This window comes from Leptodactylus fuscus, chromosome 3 (assembly GCF_031893055.1).
Source record: "Leptodactylus fuscus isolate aLepFus1 chromosome 3, aLepFus1.hap2, whole genome shotgun sequence".
In the NCBI taxonomy this organism is placed as follows: domain Eukaryota; kingdom Metazoa; phylum Chordata; class Amphibia; order Anura; family Leptodactylidae; genus Leptodactylus; species Leptodactylus fuscus.
The window spans coordinates 240,359,588-240,385,711 of NC_134267.1; the positions used below are offsets into that span (position 1 = coordinate 240,359,588).

Here is a 26,124-nt window from a genome sequence, read left to right on the forward strand (position 1 = left end):
TTCCTGAAATGTGATGTGTGTCACTGGGTGATGTAGTTGTTGCTATGGCAGGCTAGACCGCCACAGTGGAGCCACAGTTCTCCCAGGCCACTTTATGGTGACGCTGCATATGTTGACGCAGGGCTATGGTGTCAACATTGGCACACTGACCAAGCTTCACCTTCTGCCCACAGATTCAACATATTTCCATGTTCATCTCCCTTGGGGCCCCTTCACACGGCGTATACGCTCACTGCTTTGGAGCGTGTAAACGTTCCGTAGCAGCGGCGTCTAAAAGCAGATCGCATTGTTTTCTATGGGAGCCGGCAGACGCGCGCTCGCCATAGAAATGAATGGTCTGCTTTTTCCATTCATTTCTATGGGGAGCGCGCGTCTACAAGTGAGCTACAAATGCCGGAGGCCCGGAGCTCAGCGTTAAAGCAGGAGCTGAGCTGTGACAGCTCCTGCTTTAAACGGCCATGTATTCAGCTCATCGGCGTCCGTAGGAGTTGAAATCGGGACATGCCGAGCAGCCGACCGGGACCATTTTGTTAGGTCCGGGCTGCGCCGTGGGGCCCCGCTAAGCACGGGGCCCCGGGCGGTTGCCCGGCTCGCCCAGCCCTGGATCCGCCCCTGTCTGGGAGAACCGTAGCTCTAATGTGGTGGTCCAAACTTCTGCAGAAACCGCTGTATCACCCAGTGGCACTCACCCCATTTCAGGCTGTCAAGTCTCCACCACCTCAGCAAAAGAAAGCTGTCTGTCCTTCCCATCATCTGCTGGTGAACCTGCTCATCCTCCTCCTTATCAGTCATTGCATCATCAATCGATCACTGAAGTCATTTCAAAGAGACAACATTATGCGTGCACTCTTCCAAAAGTGTAGAAACTGAACCTGCTCCTGTACAAGTTACCACTGCTGCAGTCCCTCCTTTTCCAAGTGATTGACTCTGCACCTTTCCGAGAACTGATGGCTTGTGCCAAGCCGAGGTGGTAAGTCCCAAATTGTCATTTCTTTGTACCCGACCTGCACAAACATGTAAAACAGAAGATGGGCCAGTCCTTGACCCTGTCAGTGTCTGCAAAAGTACATGGCAGTGCCGATGTATGGAGCTGTAACTATGGGCAAGGACAATAAATGTCCTTTATGGCTCACTGGGTAAATTTGGTTCCTGCTTAGACATACCAGCAACTTGTACAAGTTATGTTGCCTCCACATTCTCATGCTGTTGGTCCTGCAACAATGTCTGCCTCATCCTCCACTGTGTCCTCAGCCTCCACTGCACAAGCAATTCCCAGAGCTCCTCCATCATACCACATATGCAGGGCAGTGCGGTGTTATGCTTTTCTACTCGTTTACCTGGGCGACTGGAGGGGAGGAACTGCTCCGTGTCCTGCATCGAAACCTGGATTTCTACATGACAACTCAAAACCGGAACAATGATAACCAATAACAGGAAGAACATGATGTTGGCATTGCGTCAAGGAGGGCTGAGCCATGAAGCCTTCATGGCACACATGTTCAACCTGGTTGTCAAGCGTTTCCTTAAAAAAAAATTTCAGCAAACTTTTCATGCAATTCAGCCACTCATACATCACACCCTCCTTGAGCTGCAGTGGCAGAATGGTCTCCCACAACATAGGCTGATATGCAACGTTTTCACCCATTATAATTCCACCCTCCATATGTTGAACCAAGTGTACAAACTTAGAAAGGCCATAAGCAATTTCTTGATGATTCAAGTGGACAGAGGTAGCCCCTGTGTAAATTCAATGTTATCCAGTGGCAGCTCATGTGTGACACCTGCCGTTTGCTCATGCCCTTTGAGGAGGCCACTTTATTAGTCAGTCACCAGGACTACAGGATGAACAATGTCATTTCACTGATTCATATCTGGTAAATCTGGTTGGTCAGGGGCAGTATGGGAGACATGGTGCTTACATCTCACAGCCACAGGATGCCTGTGGGGCTCAACTGGAGGAGGAGGGGGAAATTGGAGCATAAGCAATGTGTAGCAAAATGGGTAGTTTTTCTACACCGGTGACAGGAGAGGAGGAGCAGCCGGAAGAACAAGAAGGAGATGAGGAAGATGAGGAAGATGAGGTAGATGACTCAGACACTGTGGCAGTATGTAGTGGAGATGGATGCAGGGAGTCCTTCCAAGTCACTTGTGCAAATGGCCTGAAGCATGCTCCCTTGCTTACGTATTTAGAAAAAAATTCTTGGAACTCCTATTGGTTCCAAGGTGCTCAGATAAGGTTTCACTACACTCACTTAAGAAAACATTTCAGGCACTGAAGTTTATATGCAAAGTTTGTTTTTATTCCATGCAACATAATAAAATGTGCAATCAGCAATAGGTGAAATGTTTTTTGGCTCTTTTTTTTATGAGCCTTCATTAGACCGGATTGCCATAAGAAAGAGCAAACCAAAGGTAAGGGCAGAGCTACAGTAGTAATGAGTGATAACATCACTGAAGAGAAAATGCTGCTTTTCAAGGTCACCTCCTTACCCTGTCACCGGGCATTCTATCGCCTCCTAAGGCTTATGTCACTTCCACATTATGTCATCTTGCCAATATGTCCTCCTAAGGCTGCTGCCACCTCCACATTATGTCTTGCCATTCTGTGGCATGCTCATGCTGCTGCAACCTCCCGACTCTGTCAGCAGGTTGCTCTATGCCTTCTCATGCTGCAGCCAACTCCCCATTATGTCACCTTGACACTCTGTGGCCTACTTTTGCTGCTGCCACCTCCCCATACTGCCATCAGGCACTCTATTGCCTCCCAAAGCTACTGCCACCTCCACATTATGTCGCCTTGGCTCTCTTTGGCCTCCTCATGCTATTGCCACCTCCTCACTTTGTCATTGGGCACTTTATCGCCTCCTTAGACTGCTGCCACCTCCATGTTATGTCACCTTGCCAGACTTTGGCCTCCTCATATTGCTGTCACCTCCCGACTCTTTTACCAGGTCACTCTATGGTTTCCTAAGGCTACTGCCACCTGCACATTACGTTGTTTTGCCACTCTGTGGACTCCTTGTGTTGCCTCTAACTCCCCACTCTGTCCCCGGGTCACTCTATGGCCTCCTAAGGCTGCTGCTACCTCCACATTATGTCACCTTGACTCTCTGTGGCCTAATCATGCTGCTGTCAGTTCCCCATTATTTCAATGGGTCACTCTTGGGCTTCCTAAAGAGGCTGCCACCTCCACATTATGTCACTTTGCCTCTCTCTGTTACTCATGCTGCTGTCACCTCCCCACTCTGTCAACAGGTCGCTCTATAGCCTCTTAATTCTGCAGCAACCTCCACATTATGTCACCACTCTTTGGTCTTCTCATGCTGCTGCCACCTTCATACTCTATTACCAGGTCTCTATAAGTCCTCTTACTGCTGCTGTCACTTCTGCATTATATCACTTTGCCACTCTGTGGCATACTCATGCTACTACCTCTACATTGTCACCTTGTCACTCTGTATCCCTCTCATGCTGCTGCTGCTATCTCGATTTATGTCACCTGGCCAGTCTGTGGCCTCTTCATGATGCTGCTGCTATCTCCCCACTACGTCTCGGGGTTACTCTATAGCTCGCTAAGGCTTCTGCACATCCATGGTATGTCACCTTTTTCCTCTATGGCCTCCTCATGATGTTGCCACCTCCCCACTCTGTTACAGGGCACTCTATCTCCTCCTACGGCTGCTGACACCTCATATTATGTCACCTTGCCAGTCTGTGGCCTCTTCATTCTGCTACCTCTTCTACATTATGTCACCTTTCCACTCTGTGGCCTCCTCATGATGCTGTCACCTCCAAACTCTGTCACTGGGACACTGTTTGGTGTCTTCATTCTTCTGCCACCTACCCACTCTGTTCCCGGGTCACTCTATGACCCCCTAAGGCCTCTGCCACCTCCACATTATGTCACCACTCTTTGGCCTCCTCATGGTTCTTCCACCTCCGTACTCTCTTACTGGGTCACTATAAGGCCTCCTATGCTTGCTGTCACTTCTACATTATATCACTTTGCCACTCTGTGGCTTACTCATGCTGCTGTTACCTCTAAATTGTCACCTTGCCACTCTGTGGCCCCCTCATGCTTCTGCTACTGCCATATTATGTCACAGGGCCACTCTGTGACCTCCCCATGCTTCTGCTACCTCCCCACTATGCCACGGGGTTACGCTATAGCCCACTAACGCTCCTGCCACATCCATGGTATGTCACCTTTTTACTCTATGGCCCCATCATGTTGCTCCCCACTCTGTTACAGGGCACTCTATCTCCTCCTAAGGCTGCTGACACCTCCATATGATGTCACCTTGCCACTCTTTGGAGTCCTCGTGCTGTTATCACCTCCCTACTCCTTTACCAGGTCACTCTATGGCCCCCTAATGCTTCTGCCACCTCCATATTATTTCACCTTACCACTCTGTGGCCTCCTCACGCCTCTGCTTCCTCAACACTATGACACTTCTCATGCTGTTCCCATCCTACCCACTCAATGACTGGGCCACTAGGCTGTTAGAGGTGCCAAATTCTGCAACATAGCTGGTAAAGAGGTTACAAATAAAGATCTTCTCACCTCGAGATTAAAAAATGGAATGTTTATTTACAAGTGATTTATATTTACTTATTATTATTTATTTATATAGCACTATTAATTACAAGGTGCTGGTTACATATGGTGCACAAAATATACAAAACAGTGGCTGACTAGCACAGTGGGGTAGAGGGCCCTGTCCGCATTGGCTTACAGTCTATGAGGGATAGAAGTTGAGGAGAGAAACTGTTCAGATGGCAGTGTGGTGATAGTATTATTGGAGGTTGTAGGCCTTCCTGAATAGGTGAGTCTTCAGGGCCTTCTTGAAGCCTGTGATTGTGGGGATCAGTCTTATGTGTCGTGGTAAGGAGTTCCAGAGTATGGGGGATGTACGGGAGAAGCCTTGGAGACGGTTGTGTGAAGAGCGGATGAGAGCAGAGCGGAGTAGGAGGTCATTGGAGGATCTGAGGTTACGTGTGGGCAGGTAGCGGGAGATGAGGTTAGAGATATATGGAGGGGACAGGGTGTGGATGGCTTTGTATGTTAGTGTTAGTAACTTGAAATCTATTCAGAGAAGAACGGCTAGCCAGTGGAGGGATTGGCAGAGGGGAGCAGCCAATGAAGAATGGGGCGAGAGGTGTATATAAGCGAGCAGCACAGTTTAAGGTGCACTGGAGGAGGGCGAGGGTGTTAGCTGGGAGTCCATGGAGAAGGGTGTTACAGTAATCTAAGTGGGAGATTATGAGGTCATGGACTACAATCTTTGTAGGTTCAGGGGTGCAGAAGGAGCAGATTTCAATGGATGTTCTTGAGCTGGAGGTGGCAGAAGGTTTTTAGGGTTTGGATGTGCGATTTAAAGATAGGTCAGAGTCCAAGGTTATCCCAAGGCAATGGACCCATGGGACAGGGTAAGTTTGTTTTCATGAACTTTGATGGATGGGTCAGGTGGTGGTGCCGTACGAGATGGGGTGAGTTAAAACAATAAGTTAATTTTTATGATGTTTTGATGCAGTTTCATGTACAATGTGAATGCCCTCTTACTGAAGGGATATCATGGCCCACTTTACACTTATGCAACTTTCTAAGTGGTGAGTGTGTCTAGGGCAGGGATGGACATGACAATGAGTAGAAGAGGTTTGAAAGCCCGACACATTCAAAAACTTAAAGGGGTATTCCCAAGTCGCCCGGTTACCAACTTGCAGGCTGTAAACTGTGTTCTCTTCCTGGTTTTCTCCGTAATTTGGTGGGTGGGGTTTCACTTGCTGTCTCACATGTGAAGCCAGCAGCGACTTGCTTCTATGCCGCTGGTCTTGCATGCCTGTTTTCTCCCTTATCAGCAAAATTCAATTAGAAGAGCTGATAACTGGAAGAGCAGAGAGATAAACAGCACAGAAATACAAGCACAGAGCACTCAGCCCCCCTCCCCTCATGAGAGCAGGGAGCTACATCACTTGTCCTGGGTGATTATCCCCAGATCCGTGTTTATGGAAACAAGTGTAAACAATGAAGTGAATCAATTAGGATAACAGGCAAACAAAGCAGTTTTGCTTAAGCAATGTATTTAGTAAAAGTCTTGAATCCACATAAGCTAGCAGTCTAGATAGGTTCCTTGATATGAGACAACCCCTTGACAGGATAGCAATTTGTAGCATCCCAGAAACATGTCAGGAAGCTTGATAGGTGTTCACACTTGCTAGTAGAGCTTTGTTCAAGTGTGTCCACTTATGCGGGAGACTTTTTGATCTCCCTAACTAGAGCTAGCACATAGGTATTAGTTGCCTGTATACTTGCTAGATCTCCCAACAATGGAGACATCTTAGTTGGTACTTATCAGGTCCTTTATACTGCTGCTGCTGCTGCTGTGAACTGTAGGAGTTTTGCTATCAATTATCCCTGCATTGGCACTAACAGTATATTGAGGGCTCAATTGCCCTGGCACCTGATTTTTATTTCTGCCCCTCAGAGTTGTTTGCCCACGTTCTGTTTATGGGGGTGAGGTGCTGAGCTTTATAATTATTTTGGCACCCACCCTATAAAGTTTTGCATAAACGCCATCTCTACTATTTTGGGCTTCAAGTAATACAGGCGGTGTTGTAGAGTGACTGATCACCATCTGGTAATTTTTCTTCTCTTAGCACTTGCCTCGTTTTCTAATGTCTGAATCTTAGTTTTTAATGAGCAGGTTTAATTGTTCTAATAACATTTATGGTTTTACTATGCCTTTTTGTGGATAGGGATATCTCCGTTTATTTTTGCCCAACACATTCAAGAATACTTAAGAAACCATAAGAAACTCCTAAAAGTTAGACATATACGGTATATGTTACAGCTAAGAGGTGACACATTTGTATGTATTATATGATGTTGCGTTTTATTTGAACTATTAAGTTTCCTTTTACATTCAGTTCTGGTCTCAGTAGGATGATGTAACATTTAGGAAAGAAGATACAGCCCAGAAGTCCCGCACTAGAAACCTCAATGGTGAAGACCACCACAGCCACCATGTATTTCCCCTTGGTGCTGAGATAGGCCATAATGAAGGCAATCCACACACTGCAGAAGACCAGCATGCTGAAGGTGATGTACTGAGCCTCATTGAAGGTGTCTGGAAGTTTCCTGGCTAAAAATGCTACAACAAAGCTCAAGACAGCCAGAAATCCCATATAACCTAGAGAAATGTAGAAACCAATGACAGACCCCTCATCACATTGTAGGATTATCTTCCCTATTTCTATCTCTGTATCTTGATATGGGAATGGTGGAGATAAAGACAACCAGATGACACAGATGAAAACCTCAATGGATGAGAAGGTAATTGGAAGACATGCAGAGAAATGTTTCCCGAGCCATCTCCTCATTGATGTGTTGGGTTTTGTGGCTTTGAAGGCCGAGACCACGGTGATTGTTTTGACCAAGATTGAAGAGACAGCGATTGTGAATATGTTCCCAAAAGCCACTTGTCGGAGGAGACAGGACATTCTGGTTGGACACCCAATAAATAGGAAAGGACAGAGAAAGGATAACATGAGTGAGAGAAGAAGTATAAAGCTGAGGTTCTGGTTATTGGCCTTCACAATGGCGGTGTCCTTGTATTTGATGAATATCCCCAATATAACAGCAGTCAGAAGACAGAAGACCACGGCAATAACAACCAGATATAATCCCAGGGAATCCTCATAAGATAGGAAGTCGATTGTTCTTGGGATACAGGTGTCTCTTCTCTCATTCGACCATTGATCCTCAGAACACTTCAGACAACTTTCCATATCTGTGAAGATGGAGATGTACAAGACATATTAATGATTCCTTATAAAATTATTCACCATTAAATAGGGAACTTTATCTTATTCATACTAATTTCTTGTATGCTAAAATCTGTAAGATGGATTTTACTATCATCCATCTAGATCTATAAAATGCTATAAAAATTACCTTATTTCTTAGATTTAGAGAATGATTTTTAACAAGTTAGACATGTATTACAGTATAAGGATTTGTCTTTCTCAGTCCAGTCCATGGGAGCTTACAATTAGAGATGGGTGAACCTCTCATTTTATTTCAGGTTCACAGGACTCGGATCCCTAGTTGAACAAGTTCTATAAGAACAATACTTTAAATTGACATAAAACATAGTGCAGACTATTCTTAGGGCTCCTAGGAACCTATCTATAAAACATAGTGTAGAACACTGTCAGGGATCCTAGGAATCTATCTATAAAACATAGTGTACAATACTCTTATGGCTCCTAGGAACCTATCTATAATACATAGTGTAGAACACTGTCAGGGGTCCTAGGAATCTATCTATAAAACATAGTGTACAATACTCTTATGGCTCCTAGGAACCTATGTGTGAAACATAGCGTTGAACAATCTTAGGGCTCATAGTAATCTATCAAGGATCCCCTTTGCATCCAAGAGACAGTCTTCCTCCTCCTCCTCTTCCAGTATAGGAATCCCAGATTCTTTATCATAATGACCCTGACTTGGATCCTTGTCCTCCTCCATCAGTACAGGGCAATGAAGTTGACTAAAAGAAGGAAACTATTGCTCCTCTTCCATCTCTAATTATAGGCGTTTCCTGTAAAATATACAATAGAGATATCACATTGAAGCACTGCTGTTATCCCTGATGGCAAATTTGGTGGCTTCTTCAAAGGGTTTGAGAAGCTGACACACTATCTACATGAGCCCCCAATGAGGTATCTTGAAGTAACACACTGTCTCTGTGGTCTGCTGCATGCAATAATTATTTGTTTCTTGCACAGATGCTACATCATGCTTAAGGGGAAATTCCACAAAGTTGGAATGTCAAAGATAAGCCATTGCAAAGGCAGACAACTTTGTTGTGCAAATCAAACATGATGTTTCTTGTGGTGTAAAAACGGATGAAATGACCAAATATTTTTCTGACAATGAGAATACAGGTTAACTGGGCAGCGAACTATAAGATTTAGGACATGTCCCATAGAAGGACAATGTGCTATGTGTCCTAACTGCAACGCAAGAACCATATTGGTTTCATTGTCACCAGCTATGCAAGGAAAGGCCCACATTCTCCGACACATGGCAATACAAGGCATAGACAGCTTTCCTAGAGAAATAATGGTGGCTACTTATCCTCCATCGAGTTTGAGCATATGCCATCAGTGGTATGGCAGTGACTGCATCGCCAGCAGCTTGGCCAGGTGGTAATTAAAAGGGTTGTCAAGGATAAACTGATAATTAACCCCTAAACTAAACTCCCTTCCCCAACTAACTTCTAATTTACTTCAATTTAAAAAAAAATGTATAATTACTCATATCTCTGAAGAGGTCATGTCACCACCCCAGGGACTCTTTCTTATAATCCGGTGACGTTCTGTTTTACCACTTCCAAAATGAAATGTCACCATAACTCTTCCCCCTCCGCTATCCCCATCAATACTTACCGAGCCTCCCTGTGTCCGGGGACGGCTCCTCCCTGTATTCCTGTCTTCTAGCAGTGGGAGGAATAGGTTAGCCAACGAGTCAGGAGAAGGTGGGAGGGGCTAGTAATGGGCGGGATCAATAGACTTAGTGAGATAGGGAGGGTGGGAGGGACTAGAAATGGGTGGGATTGCTATTCAGTGAGAGTGGGAGGGGCTAATCTTAGTGAGACAGTGAAGGTGGGAGGGGCTAGGCTTGGTAAGATGGAGAGTTTCATAATGGAGTGAGAGAGGAGGGGGGTTAAGTGAGAGGGAGTTAGTGAAGCAGCTGCACAGAAAGCTAACACCATGTATCCGAGGGCTGATGGAAGTATGTTCTTCCCGAGAGGAAGAGGTCTGGGGATTTATGTAGGGATTGTAGGGTGATAGGTTGGACTAGATGGACTAATCAAGAAAGAAAAAAATACCAATGTGTCAGCTCTTTCACTCACGTGTCCCCGATGTGTGGTCAAATACAAAGTCCACTGAAAATTATCCCACGTTGTGATCCTCTAGGCTGTTATGTGTTTGCACGGAAGTCAGCCTCTCAGCTCGAGGTAAATGCAAAAAGCTCAACGATGAATCCAGCAACACCTTCTTAGTATAAAACTTAGCCTTTAATGTGTAACATCCAAAATAAAAACAAACATCGGTACCGGTATATTAGGGTTTGTCCATGATGGCGGATGGAAAAATAAGCATCTGGCTGACGCGTTTCGAAGCCCTACACTGGCTTCTTACTCATAGCCTGACGTTGGTAATACAAACACTGCTATATATAATGAAAAATAATAAGGCAGCTGTGTTGAACCGGAAATGTTATAAATAAAACAGAGAACAAAACAAAACAAAAGTAAATAATAAACAACAGACATAAACATACTATGATAAAATATGATGTAACAAAGGACACTTAAACATGAAACAGAAACAAAAACATGAAAAGTTTTGATTACCAGATCTGACCTTCTGATTCACCGTTATGGAAGAATGGCAAATAAGCCGCATACATAGATCTTGGTGAGTATTTGCCCTTAACAAAGATGGCTGAAAAAATCTCTGATGCGCATGCTCAAAGACTAAACCTCCGATCATGTGACCTCCAATCATATGACCTGAAAGGCTACATGAACGAAATATAACAATATTCTCCAAGTAAAGAAAAACAAACTCGACAACAGGAAAAAAGAGGAAAAAAAAAAAAAAAAAAAGGAAAAGGAAAAGAAAATCCTGACATTGACAGGTAAGTCTATAGAAAGATGCAACTACCTACTGAAACAGATCCCATTCCAAGTAAAATCCTATATGTATATAAGGACCTGTGTAAACAGCATCCTAAAAGTTGCCGAAAGAACAACTCCTGGAATAAGATTCACCTAGACTAAGTACACCCAAAGATCTACTAAACAGATATCCCTGAAAGATGACACACTAAATAGATGTATAGTACTCCATAGAAAGTATGGCGCTCCTCTAAGAATTATATTGGAAGAGATTCTTCCGATCGTTTTTTAAAAAAAATATATATCAAGAACCAAATGACACACTACATTTAAATTTTATAAACATATGATAAATCATGTTTAGAATTTAAGCCTTTAGGATCCCGAGTATTCAAATTTAGAATCCAGAAGGCTTCCCTTATTCGGACTTGTTGTTCCCAGTCCCCATTTCTCTTGGGTTTTAAAACTTTCTCTATACCTTTAAAGGAGAAAGAGGATAGACTACCTCCATGAATATTTCTAAAGTGCTTAGTTACACCAGTTATTTTCAGAGATTTTTCATTAGAGATTGAATGAATATGTTCAGAAATCCTTGATTTTAGAGGTCTGATTGTACTTCCTATATATTGTAAGTTACATGAACTGCAAGTGACCATGTAAATCACATGGTCTGTCCCGCAGTTCATGTATTTGTTTATGTTGTAAACTCGGTTCTGTGAAACATCAGTGAAATTTGAGGTTTTCTCGGCATATCTGCAAACCTGACATCTTGCGGTGCCGCATCTATGAAAACCCTTAACATATAGCCAAGTCTCCGAGATGGTATGACCATCTGAAAGGAGACTTGGAGAAAGATGGTTAGCTAGGGTTTTCCCCTTTTTAGAAATGTAATTAACCCCTTTTGAAATTAGAGAACTGAGAGTGTCATCTTGGTTTAAGATACCTATATTGTTTTTGATGATGTTAACAATACTATTGTAGTCCGAACTGTATCTCGTTGAAAAATGTAAAGCTCCCTTATTTGATTTTGCGTCCTTTTGCTGTTTTCTGGGAGCCAATAAAGATTTTCTATCAATTTTGTCTACAATATTTTGGGCTCTATTCAATGACCAACTCGAATATCCACGTTCTATGAAACGTCTGCGCATGTCATCTCTTTGTGTCACATAGGATTCATTGGAGCTACACGCTCTCTTTAGTCTTATTAACTCACCCACTGGAAGGGAACGCTTTGTGTGTTTTGGATGGGAACTACCAAAATGTAATAACGTATTGCCTGCCTCCTTTTTTCTGAAAAGGCCAGTCTCCACACAGCCTTCCACCTCATTGCCAACGAGAGTGATATCCAAAAAGTTAATTTTTTTAGGATTGAATTCATATGTGAATCTTATATTGAAATAATTACTGTTGATAAATTCAATAAAATCCGGAATTCTAGATGTTTCACCCTTCCAGACAATAAGCAAATCATCAATGTACCTGCTGTACCTTTTGATGTTATGCCTGAAATTATTGTTTACATGAAAAATAACCCTCTCCTCCCACCATGCCATAACGAGGTTTGCCAATGAGGGCGAGAACCTCGCCCCCATCGGCACACCCCGCACCTGTAGGTAAAAGGTCTCGTGGAACATAAAGAAATTGTGGTGGAGTAGATACTCCACCACATCCATAATAAATTGATTTATCTCCTCCGAGAAGGTTGAGTATTTCCTTAGATGTTCTCCCAGAGCTACAATAGCCACATCATGCGGTATAGAGGGATACAAAGAAACTACATCACATGTAAGCCATGTGTAGTCCCCCCTCCACTCAAACCCATCAAAGAATCTTAGAACCTCCTTAAAATCCCTAATGTAACCCGGAGTACGCATTACCAAGGGTTGGAGGATTTGATCGATCCAATCACATAGATTTTCATTTAGGGATCCTATCCCTGATACTATGGGTCTGAGTGGAGGGGGGAAGACCCCCTTATGAATTTTCGGCAATCCGTGCATAATTGGTGTTATAGGATGTTCCGGAACCAGAAATTTAGCCTCTCTTGTGGTGAAAACCCCCAATGTTTCTCCCTCTGCAACTAATCTATTTAGGGATATTGTAAATTGTTCAGTAGGGTCTTTAGATAGTTTTTTATAGGTAGTATTATCTTCCAATATATCCAATACTGATTTCAAATAGTCACTCTTGTTAAGAATAACTACTTTCCCACCTTTGTCAGCCATTCTAATGGTGATCTTATCATTCTTTTCAAGACGGTTAAGTTCTATCCTCTCTAATTTGCTCAAATTATCTCTGTAGTTAGTGTGTGAACTTTGTAATTTTACAAGTTCTCTCTCTACTACTGATCTAAATTGTTCCAATACTGGAACCCTGGAACCCTGTGTTGAATTTGTCTGATGAGATATTATCGGTAGATAGTTTGAAACTACTCTCACGGGGATTAAATTTTGTACCCAACAAAAGATTTAATCTGTTTGAAACGTTACTTGATCTAAATAGATTTACTAGACTATTGGCGATTAAAAAACATTTCGCTGATACACCGGATTCCAAAGATACCTTTGAGGAGGTGAAAATTGTGAATGAATTTGAGACTCTGGACTTTAGGGAACAATGTTGTCTCGTAGAATTACAGAATTTACAGGGGGATTTTCCCAAAACCTGTGGAGATAGAAATATGAAAGTACAAGTCTCAAATCCACAATTTTATCCACTTTCCTCCAGGGTTCCAGTATTGGAACAATTTAGATCAGTAGTAGAGAGAGAACTTGTAAAATTACAAAGTTCACACACTAACTACAGAGATAATTTGAGCAAATTAGAGAGGATAGAACTTAACCGTCTTGAAAAGAATGATAAGATCACCATTAGAATGGCTGACAAAGGTGGGAAAGTAGTTATTCTTAACAAGAGTGACTATTTGAAATCAGTATTGGATATATTGGAAGATAATACTACCTATAAAAAACTATCTAAAGACCCTACTGAACAATTTACAATATCCCTAAATAGATTAGTTGCAGAGGGAGAAACATTGGGGGTTTTCACCACAAGAGAGGCTAAATTTCTGGTTCCGGAACATCCTATAACACCAATTATGCACGGATTGCCGAAAATTCATAAGGGGGTCTTCCCCCCTCCACTCAGACCCATAGTATCAGGGATAGGATCCCTAAATGAAAATCTATGTGATTGGATCGATCAAATCCTCCAACCCTTGGTAATGCGTACTCCGGGTTACATTAGGGATTTTAAGGAGGTTCTAAGATTCTTTGATGGGTTTGAGTGGAGGGGGGACTACACATGGCTTACATGTGATGTAGTTTCTTTGTATCCCTCTATACCGCATGATGTGGCTATTGTAGCTCTGGGAGAACATCTAAGGAAATACTCAACCTTCTCGGAGGAGATAAATCAATTTATTATGGATGTGGTGGAGTATCTACTCCACCACAATTTCTTTATGTTCCACGAGACCTTTTACCTACAGGTGCGGGGTGTGCCGATGGGGGCGAGGTTCTCGCCCTCATTGGCAAACCTCGTTATGGCATGGTGGGAGGAGAGGGTTATTTTTCATGTAAACAATAATTTCAGGCATAACATCAAAAGGTACAGCAGGTACATTGATGATTTGCTTATTGTCTGGAAGGGTGAAACATCTAGAATTCCGGATTTTATTGAATTTATCAACAGTAATTATTTCAATATAAGATTCACATATGAATTCAATCCTAAAAAAATTAACTTTTTGGATATCACTCTCGTTGGCAATGAGGTGGAAGGCTGTGTGGAGACTGGCCTTTTCAGAAAAAAGGAGGCAGGCAATACGTTATTACATTTTGGTAGTTCCCATCCAAAACACACAAAGCGTTCCCTTCCAGTGGGTGAGTTAATAAGACTAAAGAGAGCGTGTAGCTCCAATGAATCCTATGTGACACAAAGAGATGACATGCGCAGACGTTTCATAGAACGTGGATATTCGAGTTGGTCATTGAATAGAGCCCAAAATATTGTAGACAAAATTGATAGAAAATCTTTATTGGCTCCCAGAAAACAGCAAAAGGACGCAAAATCAAATAAGGGAGCTTTACATTTTTCAACGAGATACAGTTCGGACTACAATAGTATTGTTAACATCATCAAAAACAATATAGGTATCTTAAACCAAGATGACACTCTCAGTTCTCTAATTTCAAAAGGGGTTAATTACATTTCTAAAAAGGGGAAAACCCTAGCTAACCATCTTTCTCCAAGTCTCCTTTCAGATGGTCATACCATCTCGGAGACTTGGCTATATGTTAAGGGTTTTCATAGATGCGGCACCGCAAGATGTCAGGTTTGCAGATATGCCGAGAAAACCTCAAATTTCACTGATGTTTCACAGAACCGAGTTTACAACATAAACAAATACATGAACTGCGGGACAGACCATGTGATTTACATGGTCACTTGCAGTTCATGTAACTTACAATATATAGGAAGTACAATCAGACCTCTAAAATCAAGGATTTCTGAACATATTCATTCAATCTCTAATGAAAAATCTCTGAAAATAACTGGTGTAACTAAGCACTTTAGAAATATTCATGGAGGTAGTCTATCCTCTTTCTCCTTTAAAGGTATAGAGAAAGTTTTAAAACCCAAGAGAAATGGGGACTGGGAACAACAAGTCCGAATAAGGGAAGCCTTCTGGATTCTAAATTTGAATACTCGGGATCCTAAAGGCTTAAATTCTAAACATGATTTATCATATGTTTATAAAATTTAAATGTAGTGTGTCATTTGGTTCTTGATATATATTTTTTTAAAAAAACGATCGGAAGAATCTCTTCCAATATAATTCTTAGAGGAGCGCCATACTTTCTATGGAGTACTATACATCTATTTAGTGTGTCATCTTTCAGGGATATCTGTTTAGTAGATCTTTGGGTGTACTTAGTCTAGGTGAATCTTATTCCAGGAGTTGTTCTTTCGGCAACTTTTAGGATGCTGTTTACACAGGTCCTTATATACATATAGGATTTTACTTGGAATGGGATCTGTTTCAGTAGGTAGTTGCATCTTTCTATAGACTTACCTGTCAATGTCAGGATTTTCTTTTCCTTTTTTTTTTTTTTTTTTTTCCTCTTTTTTCCTGTTGTCGAGTTTGTTTTTCTTTACTTGGAGAATATTGTTATATTTCGTTCATGTAGCCTTTCAGGTCATATGATCGGAGGTCACATGATCGGAGGTTTAGTCTTTGAGCATGCGCATCAGAGATTTTTTCAGCCATCTTTGTTAAGGGCAAATACTCACCAAGATCTATGTATGCGGCTTATTTGCCATTCTTCCATAACGGTGAATCAGAAGGTCAGATCTGGTAATCAAAACTTTTCATGTTTTTGTTTCTGTTTCATGTTTAAGTGTCCTTTGTTACATCATATTTTATCATAGTATGTTTATGTCTGTTGTTTATTATTTACTTTTGTTTTGTTTTGTTCTCTGTTTTATTTATAACATTTCCGGTTCAACACAGCTGCCTTATTATTTTTCATTATATATAGCAGTGTTTGTATTACCAACGTCAGGCTATGAGTAAGAAGCCAGTGTAGGGCTTCGAAACGCGTCAGCCAGATGCTTATTTTTCCATCCGCCATCATGGACAAACCCTAATATACCGGTACCGATGTTTGTTTTTATTTTGGATGTTACACATTAAAGGCTAAGTTTTATACTAAGAAGGTGTTGCTGGATTCATCGTTGAGCTTTTTAGATGGACTAATGTCTTTATCCAACCTCATCAACTAACTATGTAACTATGTAACTATATATGTCATATGAAGGGCATGTTGGTTTCTTCAAGATGGCGGAGCCGCAAACCTGGTTAGTCGCTGTGGTGCGAGTCGTGTGCTCTAGGAGTCTCAGTGCTGACACCGGGGTGCTGAAAAGGAGCAGCCGGGACCCTCCAGATGACAGGTGAGTAAAGCTGGACACTGGTGCAGGAATCTGGACACATTGATGATGGTGGGAGAGAGGCCTTGCTGCAAAAGATAACAGCTGCCAGCCCGGGGAGTAGTAGGCCGCAGGTCTTGGGAGCAGTGCAGGAGCCAGGGTCGGACTGGCCCGCCGGAGCACCGGGCAATCCCCCGGTGGGCCCCCGAGCCTGACTATTAGTTTTAGCTAAATACACTTGTCAGGGGCCCGATCGGGATCTTCAGGGGCCCGATCGGGATCCTGACCATGCCAAAATGGGCCCCTGTAGCAATCAGTGCGAGTGTGCGTCTCTGCTCCCTGCACTGTACACTGCCGTCACTAGCAGGAGCTGTGCTGCCCCTCCCCCACACAGATCGCAGTGTGCAGGGGGACGTCTGCCGGCTGCTGTAAATGAAGAGCTTTCACCACAGCCAGACAGGACAGACAGGACACAGCCAAATGTAAGTACATTTTTTGAGTAAAATATGTATATTTAATGTGTGTATATTTGTGTAAAGTGCTGATATACTGTGTGAATCCTGTATATTTGTAGATAGGTGTGTGTGTGTGTGTGTGTGTGTGTGTGTGTGTGTGTGTGTGTGTGTAAATGTATGTTATATGTATTAGGCCTGGTTCACATCTTCCCTTTTCGGGAAGTCCACTGTGGGGAATAATACAGTGTGCAGGGGCCACTATAGGACATAATACTGTGTGCAGGGGCCACTGTGGGACATAATACTGTGTGCAGGGGCCACTGTGGGACATAATACTGTGTGCAGGGGACACTAATGGAGATAATACTGTGTGCAGGGGACACTATGGGACATAATACTGTGTGCAGGGGCCACTATGGGGTATAATACTGTGTGCAGGGGCCACTATGGGGCATAATACTGTGTGCAGGGGCCACTATGGGACATAATACTGTGTGCAGGGGCCACTATGGGACATAATACTGTGTGCAGGGGCCACTATGGGACATAATACTGTGTGCAGGGGCCACTAATGGGGATAATACTGTGTGCAGGGGCCACTATGGGACATAATACTGTGTGCAGGGGCCACTATGGGGGATAATACTGTGTGCAGGGGCCACTATGGGACATAATACTGTGTGCAGGGGCCACTATGGGGTATAATACTGTGTGCAGGGGCCACTATGGGACATAATACTGTGTGCAGGGGCCACTGTGGGGTATAATACTGTGTGCAGGGGCCACTATGGGACATAATACTGTGTTCAGGGGCCACTATGGGGCATAATACTGTGTGCAGGGGCCACTATGGGACATAATACTGTGTGCAGGGGCCACTATGGGACATAATACTGTGTTCAGGGGCCACTATGGGACATAATACTGTGTGCAGGGGCCACTATGGGGGATAATACTGTGTGCAGGGGCCACTATGGGGTATAATACTGTGTGCAGGGGACACTATGGGACATAATTCTGTGTGCAGGGGCCACTATGGGGGATAATACTGTGTGCAGGGGCCACTATGGGGGATAATACTGTGTGCAGGGGCCACTATGGGGGATAATACTGTGTGCAGGGGCCACTGAGGGACATAATACTGTGTGCAGGGGCCACTGAGGGACATAATACTGTGTGCAGGGGCCACTATGGGGCATAATACTGTGTGCAGGGGCCGCTCTGGGGGATAATACTGTGTGCAGGGGCCACTATGGGGGATAATACTGTGTGCAAGGGCCACTATGGGGTATAATACTGTGTGCAGGGGACACTATGGGACATAATTCTGTGTGCAGGGGCCGCTCTGGGGGATAATACTGTGTGCAGGGGCCACTATGGGGGATAATACTGTGTGCAGGGGCCACTATGGGACACAATACTGTGTGCAGGGGCCACTGAGGGACATAATACTGTGTGCAGGGGCCACTATGGGGGATAATACTGTGTGCAGGGGCCACTGTGGGACATAATACTGTGTGCAGGGGCCACTGTGGGACATAATACTGTGTGCAGGGGACACTAATGGAGATAATACTGTGTGCAGGGGACACTATGGGACATAATACTGTGTGCAGGGGCCACTATGGGGTATAATACTGTGTGCAGGGGCCACTATGGGGCATAATACTGTGTGCAGGGGCCACTATGGGACATAATACTGTGTGCAGGGGCCACTATGGGACATAATACTGTGTGCAGGGGCCACTATGGGACATAATACTGTGTGCAGGGGCCACTAATGGGGATAATACTGTGTGCAGGGGCCACTATGGGACATAATACTGTGTGCAGGGGCCACTATGGGGGATAATACTGTGTGCAGGGGCCACTATGGGACATAATACTGTGTGCAGGGGCCACTATGGGGTATAATACTGTGTGCAGGGGCCACTATGGGACATAATACTGTGTGCAGGGGCCACTGTGGGGTATAATACTGTGTGCAGGGGCCACTATGGGACATAATACTGTGTTCAGGGGCCACTATGGGGCATAATACTGTGTGCAGGGGCCACTATGGGACATAATACTGTGTGCAGGGGCCACTATGGGACATAATACTGTGTTCAGGGGCCACTATGGGACATAATACTGTGTGCAGGGGCCACTATGGGGGATAATACTGTGTGCAGGGGCCACTATGGGGTATAATACTGTGTGCAGGGGACACTATGGGACATAATTCTGTGTGCAGGGGCCACTATGGGGGATAATACTGTGTGCAGGGGCCACTATGGGGGATAATACTGTGTGCAGGGGCCACTATGGGGGATAATACTGTGTGCAGGGGCCACTGAGGGACATAATACTGTGTGCAGGGGCCACTGAGGGACATAATACTGTGTGCAGGGGCCACTATGGGGCATAATACTGTGTGCAGGGGCCGCTCTGGGGGATAATACTGTGTGCAGGGGCCACTATGGGGGATAATACTGTGTGCAAGGGCCACTATGGGGTATAATACTGTGTGCAGGGGACACTATGGGACATAATTCTGTGTGCAGGGGCCGCTCTGGGGGATAATACTGTGTGCAGGGGCCACTATGGGGGATAATACTGTGTGCAGGGGCCACTATGGGACACAATACTGTGTGCAGGGGCCACTGAGGGACATAATACTGTGTGCAGGGGCCACTATGGGGGATAATACTGTGTGCAGGGGCCACTGTGGGACATAATACTGTGTGCAGGGGCCACTGTGGGACATAATACTGTGTGCAGGGGACACTAATGGAGATAATACTGTGTGCAGGGGACACTATGGGACATAATACTGTGTGCAGGGGCCACTATGGGGTATAATACTGTGTGCAGGGGACACTATGGGACATAATACTGTGTACAGGGGCCACTATGGGACATAATACTGTGTACAGGGGCCACTATGGGACATAATACTGTGTGCAGGGGCCACTATGGGGTATAATACTGTGTGCAGGGGCCACTATGGGACATAATACTGTGTGCAGGGGCCACTGTGGGGTATAATACTGTGTGCAGGGGCCACTATGGGACATAATACTGTGTTCAGGGGCCACTATGGGGCATAATACTGTGTGCAGGGGCCACTATGGGACAGAATACTGTGTGCAGGGGTCACTATGGGACATAATACTGTGTGCAGGGGCCGCTCTGGGGCATAATACTGTGTGCAGGGGCCACTATGGGGTATAATACTGTGTGCAGGGGACACTATGGGGGATAATACTGTGTGCAGGGGCCACTATGGGGGATAATACTGTGTGCAGGGGCCACTATGGGGGATAATACTGTGTGCAGGGGCCACTGAGGGACATAATACTGTGTGCAGGGGCCACTGAGGGACATAATACTGTGTGCAGGGGCCACTGAGGGACATAATACTGTGTGCAGGGGCCACTATGGGGCATAATACTGTGTGCAGGGGCCGCTCTGGGGGATAATACTGTGTGCAGGGGCCACTATGGGGGATAATACTGTGTGCAGGGGCCACTATGGGGGATAATACTGTGTGCAGGGGCCACTATGGGACACAATACTGTGTGCAGGGGCCACTGAGGGACATAATACTGTGTGCAGGGGCCACTATGGGGGATAATACTGTGTGCAGGGGCCACTATGGGGGATAATACTGTGTGCAGGGGCCACCATGGGGGATAATACTGTGTGCAGGGGCCACCATGGGGATAATACTGTGTGCAGGGGCCACTATGGGGGATAATACTGTGTGCAGAGGCCACTATGGGGGATAATACTGTGTGCAGGGGCCACCATGGGGATAATACTGTGTGCAGAGGCCACTATGGGGGATAATACTGTGTGCAGAGGCCACTATGGGACATAATACTGTGTGCAGGGGCCACTATGGGGGATAATACTGTGTGCAGGGTAAGGATTAGGCCCTACTGAGCAAAACACAGTTAACACTAGGTTCACACCAGCGTCTGGTCTCCATTCTGAGGTTTCCATCTTCTGCATGTAGAAGACGGAAACCTATCGGTTCGAGTCCGGCCGTGAGCGCCGGTGAGTGTTTTATGCTCTCTGCGGCAAAACCGTTTTTTTTTTTTTTTTAAACCAGACACAAAGTCCTGCATGTCCGACTCTGTGTCTGGTTAAAAAAAAAATGTTTCGCCGCGGTGAGCACAAAACGCTCACAGGAGCTTACGGACGCACACTTCATTTGAATGGGTTTGAAAAATGCCTGCAGGGCGGAGACCCCGGGCGCAGATGTGAACGAGCCCTTAAAAACACTTTCTATTTTTTTAAGCACACTGCCGATCGGAGTGTGCAGGGGGAAGTCTGCCTGTCCCAGTGTCTCCCAGTGCGGTCCAGTCCGGCATGTAACTACCAGCAGAATTGCAGGACCGGAGCACTGGGAACAGATGATTGGGTTTTTTTTTATGTGTACTTTGTTTTTCACCTCCCAGAACTAATTATAAACCAAAAAAAATAAATTATGCTGGACAACCTCTTTAAAGTGTGGGGCATTTGGGGGGAAAATTAAAGGGGTTGTCCAGGCATAATTTTCTATGGTTTATCGTCAGAATAGGCTATAAATGCCTGATCTGTAGGGGGCCGACACCCAGCCCTCAGACCGATCAGCTGTATGGAGCCACTTCTGGTACCAGTCCTGGGAGTTCCCAGAACAGCAGAGCCAATATGCATGCTGGGAGTTGTAGTTTTGCAACAGCTGGAGAGCCGTACGTTCCTTACCCCTGGGATAGACCATCAATATTACATCTGTGATGACACAACAGCCAGGACCTCTGCAGATCAGCTGTTCCAGGACAGCGCAGCTATAGGTAATGGTAACATTTCTAGGAGCCACGCTGTTCACTTTCCATACAGTATGTAGCAATAGGTTTAGGTAGTGCAGTGTTACACATCGTATGGCGGGTGAGCAGCATGGCTCCTGATATGTTATTCCCTTCAACCGCCCTGTCTTGGTATCGCTGGTTTGCAGGGATCCTGATGGTGGGCCCCTAGAAATAATTCCACTGGTGGGCCCTAGACACCCCAGTCCGACACTGGCAGGAGCTGTTTTCCCTCTCCATCTTTTGTTTGTCCCCTGCTCCATTTTTTACCACTGTTTTTTGTTTTTAATACACACATTGCTTAAGTATTAACCAAAAAAAAAAAACCCACTGAAATAAATTGTATTTTTTTTTGCATAAGCAAAGATGCTCTGCTCGTACCACAATTACTAGTGTGTGATTATATAGGCACACTTGTACATACAGAGAAATGCTTCAAATATTTCCTTCACATTTGCATCACTGCTCCTTCACACTCTATTATATGAAATTCCTAAATGTTTTTTTTTAGATTAGTGTAGACTAGACTTTATTGGATGAATGAACACACACAAAATAAGCAAAAAAATAACAGATCACTTTTTTTACTTTAGCGAAGACTACAATATAATTATCTGGGCCACCACTACTATTATACGGCATATATTATACTACTATTATACGGCACTGCTACCTGTGATTTCTATCTATAATTATATGCGCTCACTTGGGCACGTAGAGAAATGCTGAAAGTGTTTTGTTAAGATTAACCACATTGCTCCTTCACCACATGTATGGGTTAGATATCAGAATAGAAAGGAAAAAAAAAAAAAAAAACACTGTTAATTCCTAAAAAAAAAAATATGTTTTTTATGATTTGTGCAGGCTTAACTTTGTACTGGGTGAACATTACAAAAATAAGAAACTGGAGTTATTTTTTTAAGATTTTCGTCGGGCTGTATAATGGGTGAACAATAGGGTTGAGCGATCGTGTTCGGAAAAGATCGGATTCCGATCGGCGATTGAGAAAATTTCATGATCGCGATCGGAATTCCGAACATGATCTTTTTAGGTGGAATTGAGATTGGTGATTATTTCCCACAATGTTTTGCTACTGGCCAAGCATTGTGGGAAAAGCTAACAATGTTAGCCATCACACTGAGTATACGCTCCGCTCATTCTGAGCGGAGTGTATACTCAGTGTGAAGGCTCCGCTGCGGTTCCATAGGAATTAATGGAAGCAGCCGGCACAAAGCCTTAACCCCCTGCATGCTGGCTGCGTCCATTCATTCTAATAGGAGACTAGCTAGTAGCTACTTACCTGCAGAGATGGCTGGTCCGGTGCCCGATGTTCTCGTTCTTCTTCGCCTCGCTGCCCCCGCCTCCCAGGTTAGTGTTAAAGAGCTAGGAAGAAGGTGAGGCTTGTGGCTTAGGAGAGTGTGGGCGGGTACAGGGCGGGGAGACGTCTGAAATCTATGTCAATCATCTCATGAGTTATTGTAACTCTCTCCGGCCAAGGTGGCCCCATCTCAGCTCACATTGACCTTGGTTAGGCATTCACTTTTCTAAAAAGTAGTAAGCGGGTCAGAAAGTGGTAAAAGTGGTACACTTTTGGCACAATTGACCATTAGGGTTGAGCGATCGTGTTCGGAAAAGATCGGATCCGATCGACGATCGAAAAAAAATTTCGCGATCGGAATTCCGAACACGATCTTTTTAGGTGGGATCGAGATCGGTACTATTTCCCACAATGCTTTGCTTAGCCTTCACACTGAGTATACGCTCCGCTCATTCTGAGTGGAGTTTATACTCAGTGTGAAGGCTCGGCTGTGGTTCCATAGGAATGAATGGAAGCATCCAGAACACAGCCTTAACCCCCTGCTCGCCAGCTGCCTCATTCTAATGGGAGACTAAACTAACATCTCTAGTAGTTACTTACCTGCAGAGATGGCTGCTCTGGTGCCCAGTGATCTCCTTCTTCTTTGCCTCGCTGCTGCTCCACGCTGCTCTTCTCACCTCGCTGCCGCCGCCTCCCAGGTTAGTATTTAAAGAGCTAGGAAGGCGGGGCTTGTGGCTTAGGAGAGTGTGGGCGGGTACAGGTGACATCTCCCCTCCTAGTACCTGCCCACACTCTCCTAATCTGGGAGGCAGGGGGCAGCGAGAAGAGCAGTGTGGAGCGGCAGCAAGGCGAAGAAGAAGGAGAACACCGGGCACCGGAGCAGCCATCTCTGCAGGTAAGTGGACATCAGGGGGGACTAAGTAGCCAGAAGATTAAAAAAAAGTCCTCTGTCTATTTAGTGATTCACTACACAGCGTGGATTCTAACGATTAAAGTGTTCAATTCTTAGATTCCATGCTGTATAGTGAATAGGATTGCTTTTAAAATCTGATCTCCGATTAATAAAAAAAATCCCATTGACTTGCATTGGGATCGGAATTGGGATCGAGATCGGGTTCGAATGAAAAATGATCGGAAATCGGATTTTAAAATCGATCCTGAAAAGTCAAGATCGGCTCAACCCTATCGACCGTGCTTTAAAAAAAAAGGTGCCACTTTTATTCCAGAAAACACTATTTTAGTAAATTATTTGTAATGTGTGAATCTACTCAGCACAAGAGATGAGCGAACACTATTCGAAACAGTCATTTCGAATAGCACGCCCCCATAGAAATGAATGGAAGCGGTCGGCATGTAGATTTTGCCAGCGACTGGCTGCTTAACTCCCCGCTTGCCGGCTACGTCCATTCATGACTAGGCATGGCAGATTGCAGGGGGACCACCCCCCACACCCTCTTAATGCAAGCCACTAATTGCTGCTTTAAATCCCTCCAAAATTCTACTACCCCCCAAAACTACCTTTTTCCCCAAAACCCTTGACCTATGATCAATTAAAACCACCAACCGCCCCCCACCCCAATAAACACGCCACAACTCAGGGATGGATATAATCGGCCACAGCAGCCGTATTTATTAACAAAACTACATAAACAAATAAATAACACTTTCAAATAAACACACAATGGGTAAGAGTTAGAGATGAGCGAAGAGTGTTCTATCGAACTCATGTTCGATCGGATATTAGGCTGTTCGGCATGTTCGAATCGAATCGAACACCGCGTGGTAAAGTGCGCCATTACTCGATTCCCCTCCCACCTTCCCTGGCGCCTTTTTTGCTCCAATAACAGCGCAGGGTAGGTGGGACAGGAACTACGACACCGGTGACATTGAGAAAAGTAGGCAAAACCCATTGGCTGCCGAAAACATGTGACCTCTAATTTAAAAGAACAGCGCCGCCCAGGTTCGCGTCATTCTGAGCTTGCAATTCACCGAGGACGGAGGTTTCCGTCCAGCTAGCTAGGGCTTAGATTCTGGGTAGGCAGGGACAGGCTAGGATAGGAAGGAGAAGACAACCAACAGCTCTTGTAAGAGCTAAATTCCAGGGAGAAGCTTGTCAGTGTAACGTGGCACTGACGGGCTCAATCGCCGCAACCCAGCTTTCCCAGGATCCTGAATGGAACACACTGACAGTGTATTCCCGTATACCCGATATATACCCCGATACCCGTTCCAACGGTGTGCCCCCCCACCTTCACCCCAGAAATACCCTGCAAGTCCCCTAGCAATAGAATTGGGGCTATATACACCCACTATTTTTGCTACTGCCATATAGTGCCATTGTCTGACTGGGAATTCAAAGAATATATTGGGGTTATAAATACCCTCATTTCTTGCTACTGGTATATAGTGCCATTGTCTGACTGGGAATTCAAAGAATATATTGGGGTTACGTGCACCCACAATTTTTGCTACTGGTATATAGTGCCAATTTCTAACTGGGAATTCAAAATGCGCAAGGCTCCCGGAAAGGGACGTGGACGAGGCCGTGGGCGAGGTCGGGGGAATGGTTCTGGGGAGCAAGGTAGCAGTGAAGCCACAGGGCGTCCCGTGCCTACTCCTGTGGGGCAGCAAGCATTGCGCCACTCCACAGTGCCAGGGTTGCTTGCCACATTAACTAAACTGCAGGGTACAAACCTTAGTAGGCCCGAGAACCAGGAACAGGTCTTGCAATGGCTGTCAGAGAACGCTTACAGCACATTGTCCAGCAGCCAGTCAGACTCTGCCTCCTCTCCTCCTATTACCCAACAGTCTTGTCCTCCTTCCTCCCAAAATTCCCAAGCTTCACAGAACAATAACCCCAACTGTCCCTGCTCCCCAGAGCTGTTCTCCGC

At 44.8% G+C, this 26,124-nt stretch overlaps 1 protein-coding gene across 1 annotated transcript in view; it reads right to left on the bottom strand.

Annotated features, from left to right (window-relative positions):
* Window positions 1-6,876: 6,876 nt before the first annotated feature.
* LOC142196971 (vomeronasal type-2 receptor 26-like) overlaps window positions 6,877-26,124 on the bottom strand; it is a 36,122-nt gene continuing 16,874 nt past the window's right edge. The window contains exon 4 of the mRNA XM_075266942.1: window positions 6,877-7,790. Within this exon, the coding sequence (XP_075123043.1) occupies window positions 6,877-7,790 (914 nt within the window). The remainder of the gene's footprint in view (window positions 7,791-26,124) is intronic.